Below are 15,739 nucleotides of genomic sequence, written 5' to 3'. Positions count from 1 at the left end.
CCCAATTGCCCCCTTATCATCTCCACTTGAATATATCATGGGCACCTGAAATTGAATGTGTCCAAACAGAAATCTTGATATTCCCCAAGTCTGTTCTTCCTGCCACCTTTCCTATCCTAGTACAACTGAGACAGGAGGAAAGGAGGCGGGACACAGCCATTGAAGGAATGACACAGCAATTAGCACCAAGATGGCAGAAAAGTCAACTCCCAATAGACCTGGAGGCCCAAGATGATGGGACATTTGACCTCCAGTGGACCTTGAGCTTCATTATACACATTGTAATGTACTAGCATGGTGAATGACACACCCACTAGCACCATGACAGTTCCAAAGCTAACCATGGAAGGTCAAGGAGAAAGCAGTGGCCCAATTCCTGGGAATCCCCGCCCCTTCCCCAAAGTAGTTGGAATAATCCTGTCACTTGTTAGCATATAAAAAATAGCAACACTGCACCTCACAGATGTTCTCTTTCTCTCTTGCCTTCCAAGATGGCCAGCAATCTATGTATGGAGTGTGTATTTACCTTTACTTCTTTACTTAACCACCCTCCCACCCTGTACATCTCTCTAAATAAATCTACTTTTACTCAACTATGGCTCACTCTTGAATTCTTTCCTGTGCAAAGCCAAGGATCCTTACTTTGTGAGGTGTGTCCCAGGGACTCAAGTGAGACCTGGGACACAGCCATCACAGCCATCCTTTCACGCCCCATGCACCACTTTTTCCTGTATCACAACTACCAGTTACTGAACTAGAAAGCTGAGAATTGTCCCTTTCCTTCACCTCCTCCACACTCAATAGTACTTATTATGGAGTACTATTGGTTTTATCCCTAAAATTTATCTTGAATTTGTCCACATCTCTCTGTCTCCACTACCATGAACCCACACCAAACCACCATTGTGTCTTGCTTGAATTATCATAATAGCTTCTCAAGGGTGTCTCTGCTTCCACTTTTGGCCCTTTATAATTCCTTCTTCACACAAGAAGTCTTTCAAAAAAGTATATTACATCATTTGATTCCCCTGCATAGATTACTTTCCATTGCATTTCCTATAACCTTGAAATGTCTTGCCATGACTCACAAGGTCCTTGCTGGTGTCACACATCTGATGTCCTATAGCTCTTTTCCTATCATATTAAATTCTGTTACTTGTTGTGTGCACAATGGGATGGGCTGGTAACGCGGGTTGGTAAAAGAATTTACCAGCGGTTAAGTACAAGAATAGACAGGAGTCTATTAGGGTACACTGTCATAAGCAACAGCGGGCCACACAGGTGAGGGGTGCCTGCATGAGCACTGGGGTGAAGAACAGGGAAAGTTTCAATAGTTACGCTGCTATAGACAACAGTGGGCCACATAGGCAAGGGGTGCCTGTGTGAGCGCTGAGGGCCGGTTGTTGGGGTCTTTTATAAGGTCAGATCACAAGGTGCCTGATTGGCTTGTGCACAAGTCTCTGATTGGTTGTAGGTAAGATTGTAAGAGGTTTAGGGTCCACGAAGGGTGGTGGCATTTGACTCTGATAAGGTAGGCATTACCTGGGGCTATTAGTTTGTTAGGAGAAACACGCCCAGTAAAGAATGTACTTTATCTGAGAGTCCAGAAATGGGGGTCATTGGACTCTGAAGGATGTCAGTGGGCCCAACATTACCCTGACCTTTGTGCTTGTTCCCGTTTCTTGGAACCATCTTCCTTGTCCTCCATCACCTCCTTATGAGCACAGCTTAAATGTTACATCCCTGGTAGTGTTTTCCCTTTCCACCCTATTAAAAACTGTTCTTCCCTCCCCTGTTATCCTCACTCACATTGCAAACCCTGTGAAAGCACAACCTTTGTCTTGTTGGCTCCCCAGTGCTTAGTGCATTGCCAGGCACGTATTCTGCACTCAATAAATATTTGGTTAATGAGTGAATGAAGGAATGAGAGAGGCAATTTCTCTGAGGATCTGAGTACTCAATGAAGGGGCTGAGATTGGTGTGAAAGACAAAATGCACAATTAAGGGACTGCTTTTATTCAGGATCTTACAATAGTCTCTACACTAAAGAGAAATGTCTCAAAGAAAAGAAACGGAGACTGGGATTCTAGGGAGGCAAGTAGTCAAGGGTAGACAATCTGGGAAACTTGGAGTGATGAAGAAGGACAGAGACAGGTCTTAGCTGTCATTGAAGAGTCACTGAAGAAAGGTAGAGCTGTCTTGGAATATGTGGGAGCAGGGAAGTCCTTTGCAGTCAGCCCTTTCTCAGAGCACAAAAGGGTTGGAGAATTTTTGGACTTTCTAGGAACACAGGACTCATATAAGCTTCAATCTTGTCATTGGTGATCTCAGTTTCAGTATAGGGGCTTAGTCTGAAAATTTCAGTCTGAAAAATCAGTTCAGGGGCCTAGTCCAGGCATTCACTCTGGGGGCCTATATTTGGGTCCCATCTGAATCCCCTGAGTGGACCACCTAGCACTATAAATCACTGCAGATAAGTCACTCTGGAGTCTTAGCCTAAGGGACTCAATCCTGGAACCTCAGTTTGGCAGATCAGTTTCAGAGAGCTCTATTTGGGAATTCTACTCTGGAGAACTCAGTTTGGAGGCACCAACTGGAGTACTCTGTCTACCAGGCACAGTCAAAGGGCTCACTCTGGACGCAACAGACTGGTATTCCATCCAGTGATTCATTCTAATGTTGGTACTATGAGTTTAATTTTGGGGAGAGGGTGCTCAGTGTGGCCTCAGGAGGGGGATCTGAAACTTCATTCTGCAAACGGAATCTCTTGTACACACCCTGGCGAACTTTTCTGGGGGGCTTATGCAGGATATTTGTTCTGGGGACATCATTCTAGGGGTTTGGTCTAGAAACTGTCTTGGCTACCTATCTGAAGTTTGACTGTCTAGGGTCTGAGGCACTGCTAGCTTAGCACCAGGGATCAATCTCACTGTATTGGTCAGCAAGAGCTCTACCTACATCACTCATTGTTGGGTGCTCAGCATCAGGATTTGGGTTTAGAGTGCTGAGTCACTGTGGCTCAAACATCAGCCCACTCAAGAGGGCTCAGCATCTCATCAGAGATGCAATTGCATGTAACAGAAAGCCACCATATAAGGATGGTTTAAACAAGACAGAAGCCTTGATTTCTCATATATAAAAGCAGTCCCAAGGAACTGCCCCTTTCTTCCATTTAAATCTCATTGGCCAAAGCATCTAACTCATGGCTGTACCCAGGTGCAAGGAAGACCGGGAAATGTAGTCTTTTAGCTAGACATATGCCCACCCAGCTAAAAATATGGGTTCTGGACTTATGCCCACCCAGCTAAAAATATGGGTTCTGTTCCAAAGGAGGAAATGAAGAATGTAAGTTGGAGTGTGAAGCTAACAGCCTTGCTACACAGGTGTCTCAGCCTGAGACTCTCAGTCTGAGCCTCTGATTCTGTGGATACAATTTTGGGTACTGATTCTGGGAGTATGAATTTAGGATCATACAGATTGGAAGTTCATTCTGGGGAATCGGTTTCATGATCACAGGTTGGGGACCTTGGTCTCAAAACTTACTTTGAAGGATTCAGTTCAATTTCTGAGTCTGTGGACCATCTGGTAGATTCAGTCTACAGATTCCCATTCTTGGAATTCTGGGGGTGCTCAGACTATAAAATCATTCTAGTATTTTAATGTGAGAATTCAACCTGGGAGCCTGATTCTTGGGTTTTGACCTGGGGTTTCAGTCCAGGGCCTGTCTGAGCCTCTGTATTGCCAGTCTGGTGCCTCATTCTGGGCTTTGAGTTTGTGAACCCAGATTTTGGAGGCTCAATCGGAGAAAACCAGCTCAATTTTGTGGATTATACTTCAGTCATCACTTTTGTGATTCAGTGTGGAGTCCTCAGTCTGGATTGTCAGGGAACCCCCTCTCTCTGGATGCTTGTCTGGGGATTCATTTCTAGCATATGTCTTGGGAGCTCAGACACTGGTAGCTCAGTCTAGAGGCTCAGTGTGGGAGCTTCCTCAGGGGTATCAGTTAAGAGGACCTCATTCTGGGGGCACTTATACTGGAGGCTCAGTCTTGGCAGCTAATTCTGGGAACAGAAGCCTAAGGTTTTCAGAGTGGGAGTTCCATCTGGCAGCCTCTGGAGATTACCTGGGTTGCTCCCTCTTCCATACAAGCCTGAGGACTCAGACTGAGGTATTAGTTTGAGGCTGAGACCTTGAAAGCTCATCTGGGAACACTCTGGCTCCTGATCACAATCTCTAGGCTTATTCTGAAAATGGGAGTTTTGGGTCTCAGACATTGGCAGCTCAGTCTGGAGCAATTAACCTCACAGTCTCATGCCTGGGAGCTTCTGTTAGTTCTGAGAAGCAGACACCAAGATGAGATCAAGTGAGTAATGATTTTATCAGGGGAAGTGCCCATATGAGAAAATGGGGTGGGTGCCATAGAAGGCTGGGAGAACTATCAGAAAATAATGCAGTCCGTCCCAAACTCAGGAGAGAAGGAGGGAAGGTTGAGCGAAAGTGCTACTGCTGTGCAGTGCAAGGAAGGTTTGGCAAGGCTGTTGGGGATTCCTTGAACCAAAGTCATCAAAGTATCCCTGCAACACATAGTCATTGGCTGGGAGTAGGTTGTGGGAAGAAGGGATGGATTTTGTAACACAGCAACTGGAGCTCTTGATCAATTATGCTCCATGAAACTTAAAGCCTATGAGATGCATTCTCACGGCTACCATGGAGTGCATACTGGTGGCTCTCTCTGGGGATTCCCTCTAGGGCTCATTCTGGGCATGTTATTTGGGGGCTCAGACATTAAGTTTTCAGTCTGAGGGAACCTGTTTCAGAACATGGGCTCAGGTGGTACTTTCTTCAGTGGGGGATTGTAGCTGTAGCTTCAGTGGGAACTCAGCCCAAGCCCAAGATATCATCCCCATTCTGCTTCAAGGAGCTAAGTTTGCGATCTCAGTCCTATGGCTGTGCTTAGAGGCTCATGATGGGGACATGACTTTGAGAGTTTAGATGTTAACAGTTCACTCTTGAGACACCTGAGGATTCAATATGGGAGCCTGATTTTTGGTTTAAGATAGGACTGAACCTCTCACCAAATGAACGCCAGGCTCAGGGCTCAGTCTGCGTGGCTGGGTCAGGCTGGCTTTGGGAGGCTCAGATATTGGGAGCTCAATCTGGGGTAGTCATGCCTTAGGGTATCTTGATGTGATGACCTTACCTGGGGATCTCTATCTGGTGGGCTCTGTCTTGGAATCCCAAGCTGGGTCCTAGTCCGAAAATTTTCATCTGGAAGCACCCTCTGCATTTAAACCCTAGCAGTTCAGTTTGGCGTTTCAATTTGCATTTCAATCTTGCAGCTCAGTCTGAGGTCTCATCGTGGGGAGTGAGGTTGGGGAGTTCAGTCTTCAACAGCTCAATCTGGTCATCTTCACCTGAAGTCTTAACCTAACCTGAAATGTTTCCTCTACAATAGGGTCTAGAATAAGAGTACTTAACCTGGGATTCATCGATTTATAAAGTATCGTACATAGAATTTGGAGTGTCTGTGTATTTGGATGCTAAAAAAATAACGTCTTATTTTCACTAACCTCCAATGAAACTTGGCATTTCTTTCAATAATGAAGTGGGCAACCAACAGTAGTAGTAATGTACATATAACTTTATCACCAATACACAGATATTTTTCATAGCAGGTCTCTTAAAATAGTTTAATTTTGTTAACTGTATTTTCATATAATTGGTTTCTTTGTAATTCTATCTTTTATTTTATGACTTTAAAAACATTATTCTGGGAAGAGATATACTGGCTTCACCAGATTGCCAGATGGGTTCAAGGCACAGAAAAAGCAAAGTCTGTCATTTAGTATAACCAGCCTCGGGCTTCAGTTTCAAGCCTAACTCTCAGGGTTCATTCAGAAGCCTTGGTGAGGCTCCACGTGTGGGACATTTAGCAGCCCTACTGTGATACTGTGATTTTTAATAAATATATATTTGGTCTCTCACTCTTTCCTGGCACAGAGCTCCGTTGGAATTTCCCATGAGATGGGGAGTGACAAAAGGTGTCTTTTGTCACGTTAATGAAGTGGCCTTTGGAAAGCCTCTAGGTAACTTAAGGATGGGGGCTGGTTGAGTTCAACTGAGTTCAATTACCAGTGGCCAGTAATTTTAGCAATTGTGCCTATGTAACAACACCTCCATAAAACCCCAGAAGAACAGGTTCTGAGAGTATTTGGACTGATGAACTCGTGGAGACGCAGGGAGAGTAGCATGCTCAGAAAGCATGGAAGCTCCTTGCCCCTTCCTACATATCTTGCCCTATAAATCTCTTCCATCTGGCTGTTCCTGAGTTGTGTCCTTTTACAATAAACCAATAACCTAGTAAGTAAAATGTTCCTTTGAGTTCTGTGAGCCGCTCTAGCAAATTAATCAAATTTGAGGCGATGAGGGTCATTGGAACCTCTGATATGTGGGCCCATGGGTCAGAAGCACAGGTGACAACCTGGACTTGGTGATTGTCATTTCTTGCTGAGGAGGGCAGTCTTGTGTGACTGAGCCCTTAACCTGTGGGATCTGGCACAATCTCCACGCAGATCCTACCAGAACTGAATTGAATTGTAGGACAGCCAACTGATGTTGGTGATGCAGGAAATCCCAACACACACACATTGCTACCCATGACCAGAAGCTAACCTGCTCTTTCATGTACGTTTGAGGCCTCAGGCCCTGGGAATTCACGCAGAAGTGCTTAATCTCGGTTTCTTGCCTTGGGCTTCTTTGAACTCAATTTAAATCTGAGTCTGCAGGAAAGAGTCTCGGGAGCTCTGTAGGAGTTTATGTCTCCTGAGATTATCAGTCTGGGAATACTCTTGATCATCACCACACACCATGTGGTTTCCTGCTTCTGTGTCTTTGTATACATTGTTTCCTCAGCATGAAAAGCCCTTTCTTTCTTTTAGAAACACACCCCTACCCTTCATGTACACAAACTCCCCATCACCTGACAATATTCCACTCAAACTTTGTCTGAGGCATCATCTCTGAGATACTGGTCATAATCCCAAGGCTGGGATTAGGCATCCCCTCTGCTGGACTCCCATGGGCCCCTGTGCTCCTTTCTCTAGCATTGCACAGAGATGGATTTGGATTTGTCATAGAACTAATAAAGCTTAAGCCTCTGCACCTCACACTTAAACAAGCCACTTCCAAAGTGCCTGGTTATTGAGCCTTGTCAATTTGAGAAGTATTTAAGATTTGTCACTGCACAAGAACAGTTAAAATACATGAAATTTTATAGCTCACATGTAAAAGAAACTAGTAGAATTTTTCCAAAATTTGACAACAATCTTAAAATTTATATTTACTAATAATAAGCTGTGAAGTTGAAACTTTTCTACACTACCAATAATAAAAAAAATTGATCAGCTGAATGGAATTAAATTCAACTGAGTTCTTTTTATTCTCTCTGGAAAATGTTATTATAAAATAATTGTTATATTTATTTACAAGAGCATTTTAAAGAGTTTGCAGCCAAAAAAAAAAAAAAAGGAAAAGTTAGAGAAATGAGTCAGACTATATAAAAATATTTTATTTTTCTAGTTTTAAGGATGTTTGTGGCATCTGTAAGCTTTTTTAAAAATTGGAATTTGTAAATTTTAAAATTTCTTTTATAAATCTAAAGCAATACTCACTTTTACATCTGAATTTGTACTATTTTGCTTAAAGAGGGATTGCAAAATTCTACCTGCTTCAGACCCTTCAAAATCTGGATTTACTCTGAGCACTGATCATATCCTATGGTCCTTGGACAATCTTGCAGGCCAGACGGTAAGCTCCTTGAGCATCTGACCAAACCCCATGACCCAGCAACACTCAGCAAAGGGCCAGGCACAGGGCAAGTGTATCAGTACTGTTTGTTAACATGGTCTAGTCCAAAATTTGCAACCTTTGCTGTAAGAGGGAAGCACCTACCATACTTTTCTAAAAACAGTTTTATTGAGATATTATTTATATCTATAAACTTCACCCATTTAAAGTGTACAACTAAATAGTTTTTAGTATATTTACAGAGTTATGCAACTATGTTAGTTTGCTGGGGCTGCCATAACAAAATACCACAGACTGCTGGCTTTATCAACAAAAATTTATTTTCTCAAAATTCTAGAAGTTTGAGACCAAGGTGTCAGCAAGTTTGGTTTCTTCTGAGGCCTTTCTCTTTGGCTTGCAGACGTCCATCTTCTCTCTGTGTTATGGCCATCTCTCTGTGTATGCATACATTTTATGTGTCTGTGCCCTAAACTCCTCTTATAAGGACAGCAATCACATTGGATTAAGGTGCACCAATATGGCCTCATTTTACCTTAATTACCTCTTTAAAGCCTCTGCCTCAAAATACAGTCACATTCTGAGGTATTGGGAGTTAGCATTTCAACATATGAATTTGGGGGCGGAGACACAACTCAGCCCCTAACAGCAACCATCACCACATCTAATTTTAGAACATTTTCATCACCCCTAAAAGAAAGCCCATATTCATTAGGAGTCATGCCCTATTTTCACCCTCCCCTAGCCCTGGGCAACCATTAATCTGTTTTCTATCTCCACAGAGTTGCCTACTCTGTACATTTCATATAAATGATATCATACAATACATGGGCTTTTTTGACTAGTTGGTAGCAATGTCACCGCTTTCATTCCTGATTTCAGTAATTTGCGTCTTCTCTCTTTTTTAGTCAATCTACTAAACGTTTCTCAATTTTGTTGATCTTTTAAAAAAAACCTGACTTTTGGTTTCACCGATATTCTCTATTATTTTTCTATTTTCTGTTACATTTCTTTTCTCCCTATTATTTCCTTCCTCCTGTTTGCTTTAGGATTAGTTTGTTCTTCTTTCTCATTTCCTAAGGTGGAAGCTCAGGTTATTCATCTGAAATCTTTCTTCTTTTTTTAATATGAACATTTACAGCTATAAAATTTCCTTTCAGCATTGCTTTAGCTGCACCTCATAATTTTATCTTTGTTTGTTGTTTGTTGTTTGGGGGGTTGATTAGGTTTATTTACTTATTGCTGGAGGTACTGGGGATTGAACCCAGGACCTTGTGCATGCTAACCAGGCACTCTATCAATTGAGCTATACCCTCCACCACATCTCATACTTTTTGTATGCTGTGATTCAGTTTTCAAGTCATTTCAAGATGTTTTCTGATTTCCCTTGTGATTTTTTTCTTTGACCCATTTGTTATTTATAAGTGTGTTAATTTCCACATACTTGTGAATTTCACAAATTTCTTTGTTACTGATTTCTAATTTCACTCCATTGTGGTCAGAGAACATACTTTGTATGATTTCAACCCTTTTAAATCTACCGAGGTCTGCTTTATGATTTAATATATGGTTTGTCCTGGAGAATGTTCCTTGTGCACGTTAGAAAAATGTGTATTGTACTGTTGCTGGGTGGAATGTTCTGTAGATTTTAAGATGCATTTTTAAAGGCAGATTTATAGACTACGCTCCCTGAGGTTGCTTATTCTGTCCCAGGGCCTGGAATCTGTATCTTTAATAAGTTCGCCACATCTTTTCTGTGCAGTACTCACGGGTCCGGAACTCATGGTCCCACATGTCCTCCACTTCTGGCTTCCTTAGATTTGATTATTACTTGTGAGTAACAGCGATGGTGTCATCGATTGCTCTACAGACTTTTCTATTGCTTTAGTCTTGCTGCCAGATCAGCGGAAAGGCGAATCTGCGTTCTCAGGCTCGGCTGCCGGCTCTTTCTGCCTGGGCGGTGCTGTGCAGGGATTGGTCTGCCTGGGCATCACGTGGTGGGCGGCCGGATGATGGCGGGTGCTGCTGAAGATTCCCGAGCGCTTTTCGGAGCTGGAGTCCGCGCGGCCTTGGAGGCTTGGCCCGCCTTGCAGGTGAGTGGGGCCAGGGCTGAAAGAGAGGTTAGGGACTGAGATAGAACAGAAGTTGGCCGGGCGAGCCACCTGAGGCTTAGTTAGTTGGCCGGCGTAAGCAGGGGATTCCTGCGCCACCACAGGTCGGCTCCCGGGCTGACGTGGTGGGCTTGGGCCTGTGTTCGCAGATCGCTGTGGAGAACGGCTTCGGGGGTGTGCACAGCCAGGAGAAAGCTGAGTGGCTGGGGGGTGCAGTGGAGGAGTACTTCTTCCGCAATGGTGAGTGAATGTGAGGCGCTAGAACTTGTCTGTGTGTTGTGGGGCGGGGGAGGTTTAGGGGGTGGGCGGGGGGAGGAAGCCGGTCCTGGCGAGTCCTCACTTACTTTTGAGCAATTGTCGGTTGGTACCTGAGGGCGAGGTGGAATGAACACAGACTTTGAAATCAGAATCCTGAGTTCGAATGCCGTTGACTCATGGTATCACGTTGGACAAGTCATTTTACCCCCTGAGACTCGGTGTCCTCATTTGTAAAATGGATGTAAAAGTATCTCCCCCTCCAGAGCTGTCCAATAGAAATATAATGCCAGTCATATCAAGTAAATTAAAATTTTTCAGCAGGCACTTTGATAAAGCAAATGAAGTTAATGTTATTCAACTCAGTATATTCAAAATATTTCAGCATGTAATCAGTATAAAACATTATTAGTGAGATGTTTTACATCCTTTTTTTTGGTATTGTGTTCAAAAGTGGGTATTTTGCAGTTTTAGTACATTTCAATTTGGCGTAACCACACTTTAAGTGCTCAGTAACCACATTTGACTATTTGGACAGCAGAGATCTATGCCTTTGATGTGCCTTGAGGGTCGTATAAAAATACGGGCCCTGCAGGGGTCTTCAGCTGGGTATGAATTTTACAGAATTCTTTAATTAGTTTTTTAGCCTTGGAGATGACATAAGGTAGAGAGTCCTTCCTCTCAAGGAAGTTTACCATCTAGTGAGGGATCCAGATTAGTAAATTGGCGTTTATACACAGGGTGAGAGGTGTTCTAATAAAGAGGAGCTCAGGGTTCTTGGTTAATATGAGACTGGGGAGGAGGCTTCTTTTGGAGATTGTTAGGGGGAGGTGGTGATTGGGCTGAGTCTTAAGGGATGAAAAGGGGTTAACTGGGTGGGGGAGGCAGAGAGAGCAACACTCAGAAATAAGTTCTGTGCTATGAGGAGATTAGATGTTATATTTGGAAAGTGGGAGGGAGCTCAGTGTTGGAGTAAGGGTGTGTGTGCTTGTGTGTGTGTGGGAGGGAGGAGTGGTGGAGAATGAAGCTGGGGGTTGGGGGAGGCCCCTGGAAAAGGGTGAGACATAGAAGGCCTTATGTGCCTTTGATTTTGTCCTCTAGGCCAGCGTTTGCCACAGTGCATGCTATAGAAGACTAGTTTTGTTAGCTGTTCAGTGAAGAAAAAGCTTCTTCAAATTATATAAGAAAAGCTCTTTTCTTCAGCTCCTACATAAGTCACAGTAACCATTAACATAATAAAGCCTTGGACAAGGATAAGAGTCACCGGAAAGAAACCTGTTTACCTTTGTTTCATTGGTTTTTTTCTGAGTAGCTTCCCTTAAAACCCAGCAGGACAGTCATTTTTCAAAAGCAAAATATGAAATACTGCAGTAGGTGATAAAAAATTCATGAGCAGGTTCTGATAGTATGAGGTTTGCTGGCTAGAAAGTTCAGGAAGTAGTCGTTATGGAGCATAGACTGGAGAGGGGAAGACTGTTTCTGTCTAGAAAATGATGAGGCCAGAACTAGGGCAATGGCAATAGTCATGGAAAAGAATGGGTGGATTAGGGCCTTGGAAATTGTTTGGCTGCAGAGGGGGAAGGAAAAGGAGGCAGGTTTCTGGGTGGATTAGGTACCTTTCATGGAATAGAACATTGGAGAAGGAGAAGTAAGTTTGAAGGGTAAAGTAGTGGGTCTGACTTTGGATATAGAGGGTCTGAGGTACCTGTGGCACAGGTGGAGAGTAGCCTGGGTTGGAGACAGATCTGGGAGATATTAGAGTGGTAGGGAGAGCCAAGGGGGTGAATGAGCTCTGCCACAGGCAAGAGAGAGCAAGGAGCTTTGTGGAAGACTTCCTAATTCAGAAAAAAATAGAGCATGGGCCCATAAGGTAACTGAAGCCTACAGAGGAGGGCTCCACCAAAGTCATACCATGGGATGTTGATGTCAAGGCTGTGATGATTTCATTGTTGCAGATGCTTACATCCATTTCTTCTAACCTATCCCATTGGTCTATGGCCTTCTGTATTGTTGGAGCCATGGTTGTGAAGAGTCTTTACATTCACAAAACTTCAGCCTTTGATTGTTGGAAATTAACATGATTATGGGTCTTCCCTGTGCTAGGCATTGTTTGGATGACTCATTGTAGTAGACCTTCAAGGAAGTTACTATTAGCCTCACTTAGCAGATAAGAAAACTGAGGCTTGGCAATGAATAAGTAATGTGCTCAAGGTCACATAGAGAGGAGGCTGGTTAAAAATCGGCCAGATGATAGATGGCAAGTGTGGATGGGATGCTGCAGGAATAGAGGGCTTGGTAGGATGCAAGTATTGGAAATTAGGAATTTTATTTAGTGTTTTTTTTTTAAATCATGTTAAAACCTGGAGTGTAGAGCATTTCAGCAAATAAAAGGCTCACCGTGTGAACCTTTACCCACCAACCAGATGTGGCTCTACCAAGTAGGTATGGAAGAATAACAGTCAGAAGTGATGAAGTTGGCTGGTCTTTGACCAGAGGGCCCCTTCCTTTCCTACTCAGCTGACTTGGAGCTAGATGAGGTGGAGGACTTCCTCGGGGAGCTCATGACAAACGAGTTTGATACGGTTGTGGAGGATGGGAGTCTGCCCCAGGTGAGCATATCGCGGATACAGCTGCCATCTCCCTGCCTGCAGTCTTTCTTCTCCCCAACTATCTGTTTTAGACCAACACTCTTGGCTATAACCACTCTTTCCTTGAGTCCTGTGCAAGAACTTCTATGACTTCTTGTTGCCTAAAGGAAAAAGTCTAGTCTCCCTGACCTTTCCAAACACCACCTCTTCTCTTTTCTCTCCATACATCTTTCTCAGCTAGGTCTGTTCCTAACCCCCATCTCAAGGGCATGTCAAGCCAGGTACATTTCCACCCTGCTCTGGTTAACATCAATTCCTCTGCTGGGATTGCCTTCCCTTTTTACATCTTCTGTCTTTTAAACCTAGTCTAATGTCTTCCCTGCTAGGAGGCCCTCCTTCAATGCTTCAGGCCCTTACTGAATCCTTCATATGTGGTTGCTTTATTAGTGAACTCCTTGGGAAGGAAAGAGCCCCATTCTCTTCTGGAAAATTCCAGACTCCTCCCCCACTCTTCCTGCAAACATGGGCTGGTTGTATTGTAGGTTGTCTAGAAAATCCAGGCTGGTTGACTGTTTTCTTGATAGGTGAGCCAGCAGCTGCAGACCATGTTCCACCACTTCCAGAGGGGTGATAAGGATGCTCTGAAGGAGATGGCCTCTCTCATCACCCAAAGAAAGTGCAGAGTCAGAGCCACTGCACTTGCAGCAGCCAAAGAGACTGATGAGGGTGAGGATGATGCAAACAGCGTGGAGGAGATGGAGGTAAAGGAGGTGCCTCTTGGGTGGGGAGATGTAGATGTTTTCAGTTTCCTGGGAGATCAGCTAATTTCACAGGGAAGTGATGGGGGGTTATATTATCCACAGAGGGCAAGAAACTTTTGTTAAGGTCACATAGCCAATCCTGGGAAAGCTGGGAGGAGAGCCTGGGTCTCCACTGGCCACAGCTGGGAGGTGTTGTATTTTGCTTTATTTCTTCTCCAGGTCACAGCTACGAATGATGGGGCAGCTACAGATGGTATCTGCCCCCAGCCTGAACCCTCTGGACCAGGCTCCCAGACTATTAAGGAAGAGGATATAGTGGAGGATGGCTGGACCATTGTCCGGAGAAAGAAATGAGTGGGGCTGGAAACGGTTTGGGCCCTTGCTTGCTAGTTGACTGGGGACTTTTTTGGAGGGTCGTGGACCTCTGGACTGGTTGCCCCATCTCTACCCTCTCCCTGTTCCCCTGTGTAGTTCCCTCCAGGGGAAGAAGAGCCCTGGGGTCCTTGGTCTTGGGGTGGTGGAACCTGGTTCACCAGGGCCTGAAGTTACTATCCGAGTGATAAGGCTGGGTTTCCCAGTAAAGTGCCTCTTGGGTGCAGTCATTGTGAAGAGGGAGGGATGAGTGGGTGTGGGAGTGACTGAAGGAGAAGCTAAATGCTGATTGATAGTAGGCAGGTGGATTTGTGAAGGGAGAGGACCAGCAGGAGAAACAATATTCCTGCTGGGTCAGGAATGGTGAGATGAACATGCAAATGGAGAGATCAGATGAAGATGTGAATGAAGGTAGTTGTGGTTCCTCTCCCTCTTTTCCCTACCCCCTGTCCCCCCCTCCCAGAGCAGCTCTGTACCCTTGCCCAGAAATTGGAACCCCCCAGGAATGCTCTCTTCCTGCAGTCTAGCCTCCAGCCCTGGGTTCCTTCTTGAAGTCTAAGACCTTGGCTAGGTGGTGAGCTTGGGGGACCTGGGCTTTGTTTTCTGTCTCTTCTAACCTCCTTCCAAACTTCTCATCCCATCCAAGTTCTGGGATGCAGTTTAAGACCTCAATAAATAATACCTTATTGTTCAATTTGTGGCTTGACCTGTGAATAGCCTTGGAGTCAGCCTTCTGGGAGCTGAGCTTCAGAGCTCAGCAAGGGTATGGCTTCTGGGCCCACCCCAGCAGCCTGGTACTTTGGACAAACAGAAGGACGAACGGAGCACAGCAGCGCTCTGAAAGTTTCCATAAGCCTGAAATAAACTGTATTTTTCTTTAAAAAACAAAACAGAGTATTCATTGTCCTCCCCCCGTTCCCCTGTCCTGCCCGGTGGCCCTGCCATGGGTCTGGACGATAAAATACTGGGTAGCCTTGGGGCCAGGTAGAAGCTGTAAGCCGTGGGAGAGGCAGGAGGGGTCTGGTCACCACCCCACATAGCATCATACGTGTGAAAACACTGGTTGAGGGTGCAGGGGTGGGCCAGGGCCATGGGGTCAGTGGCAGAGCTGGCACTTGAATCCAGATATGCTGCCTCCGGTGCTTTGGGGGGAATTGGGTGGAGGCAGGATCTGTAGGGTATTGAGGGGATGGGGAAAAACGGCCTAATTCAGGCAGGTCTAGCAACAGCTCCCACCCTCCCTAGGGAAAGGATTTAAAAAAAATTAACATCACTGTAGGAATATTTTTTTAAAAGCCCAGGTTTTGTGAAAAGATGAATTAAAAAACCCAAGACCCAGCATTCAGGATTGAAAGTGCCCATGATGGGAGTTCAAGTATTGACTGAGCTGGGAGGGAGGGGGCTGGGGCCCCCAACTGGACATGGGCAGCTAGAGTGTGGGGCAGGGGGCCCCAGTTCCCCACAAACCCTCTAGGTCTTATCTCGGGTCTGGGGGGCTTCAGAGGGTTCAGCAGTGGCTCCTGAAGTTGCCACCGGTGCCTCCTCCATCTCCCTGTCCTCAGACAGTGTGGGCCCTGGGCAGAACGTGTCCCCACGGCCTGCCCGGCCAAGCACAGCCATCCAGCGCCGCTGCAGCTCCTCTGTCTCAGGACTGAAGTACCAGCTCAGGTGACTCTGGGTGATCTTGAAGACATGCCGTCTGTCAGGCCGCTCTCCAGCCTCAGGAGGCCCCACCTCAAAGCCAATGAGGGGCAGGCTGCGCTGGGCTTTCACATCCTGGGGAACAGGTACAGAGCCAGGGGTCACCTTGGGGCTGGGCTTCTCACTGGTTTTGCATCTGCTAAACCCC

General features: G+C 45.2%; 2 protein-coding genes across 3 annotated transcripts in view; one reads left to right on the top strand and one right to left on the bottom strand.

Annotated features, from left to right (window-relative positions):
• The first annotated feature begins 9,794 nt into the window (after positions 1-9,794).
• On the top strand, positions 9,795-14,780 carry TSR2 (TSR2 ribosome maturation factor). Its single transcript, XM_031445120.2, has 5 exons — positions 9,795-9,896; positions 10,064-10,154; positions 12,687-12,778; positions 13,342-13,518; positions 13,738-14,780. The coding sequence occupies exons 1-5, from the start codon at positions 9,813-9,815 to the stop codon at positions 13,870-13,872; spliced, it is 579 nt and encodes a 192-aa protein (XP_031300980.1). The 5' UTR covers positions 9,795-9,812; the 3' UTR covers positions 13,873-14,780.
• Positions 14,741-15,739, bottom strand: part of FGD1 (FYVE, RhoGEF and PH domain containing 1) — a 39,367-nt gene continuing 38,368 nt past the window's right edge. For both annotated transcript variants that reach the window (XM_064483117.1, XM_031445118.2), the window contains one exon: positions 14,741-15,666. In XM_064483117.1, coding sequence (XP_064339187.1) covers positions 15,361-15,666 — 306 coding nt within the window. In that variant the 3' untranslated portion in view covers positions 14,741-15,360. The remainder of the gene's footprint in view (positions 15,667-15,739) is intronic.

Source organism: Camelus dromedarius, chromosome X (genome assembly GCF_036321535.1).
Source record: "Camelus dromedarius isolate mCamDro1 chromosome X, mCamDro1.pat, whole genome shotgun sequence".
In the NCBI taxonomy this organism is placed as follows: Eukaryota; Metazoa; Chordata; class Mammalia; order Artiodactyla; family Camelidae; genus Camelus; species Camelus dromedarius.
The sequence above is the reverse complement of the archived record's forward strand: the minus strand, read 5'-3'. Positions and strand labels throughout refer to the sequence as shown.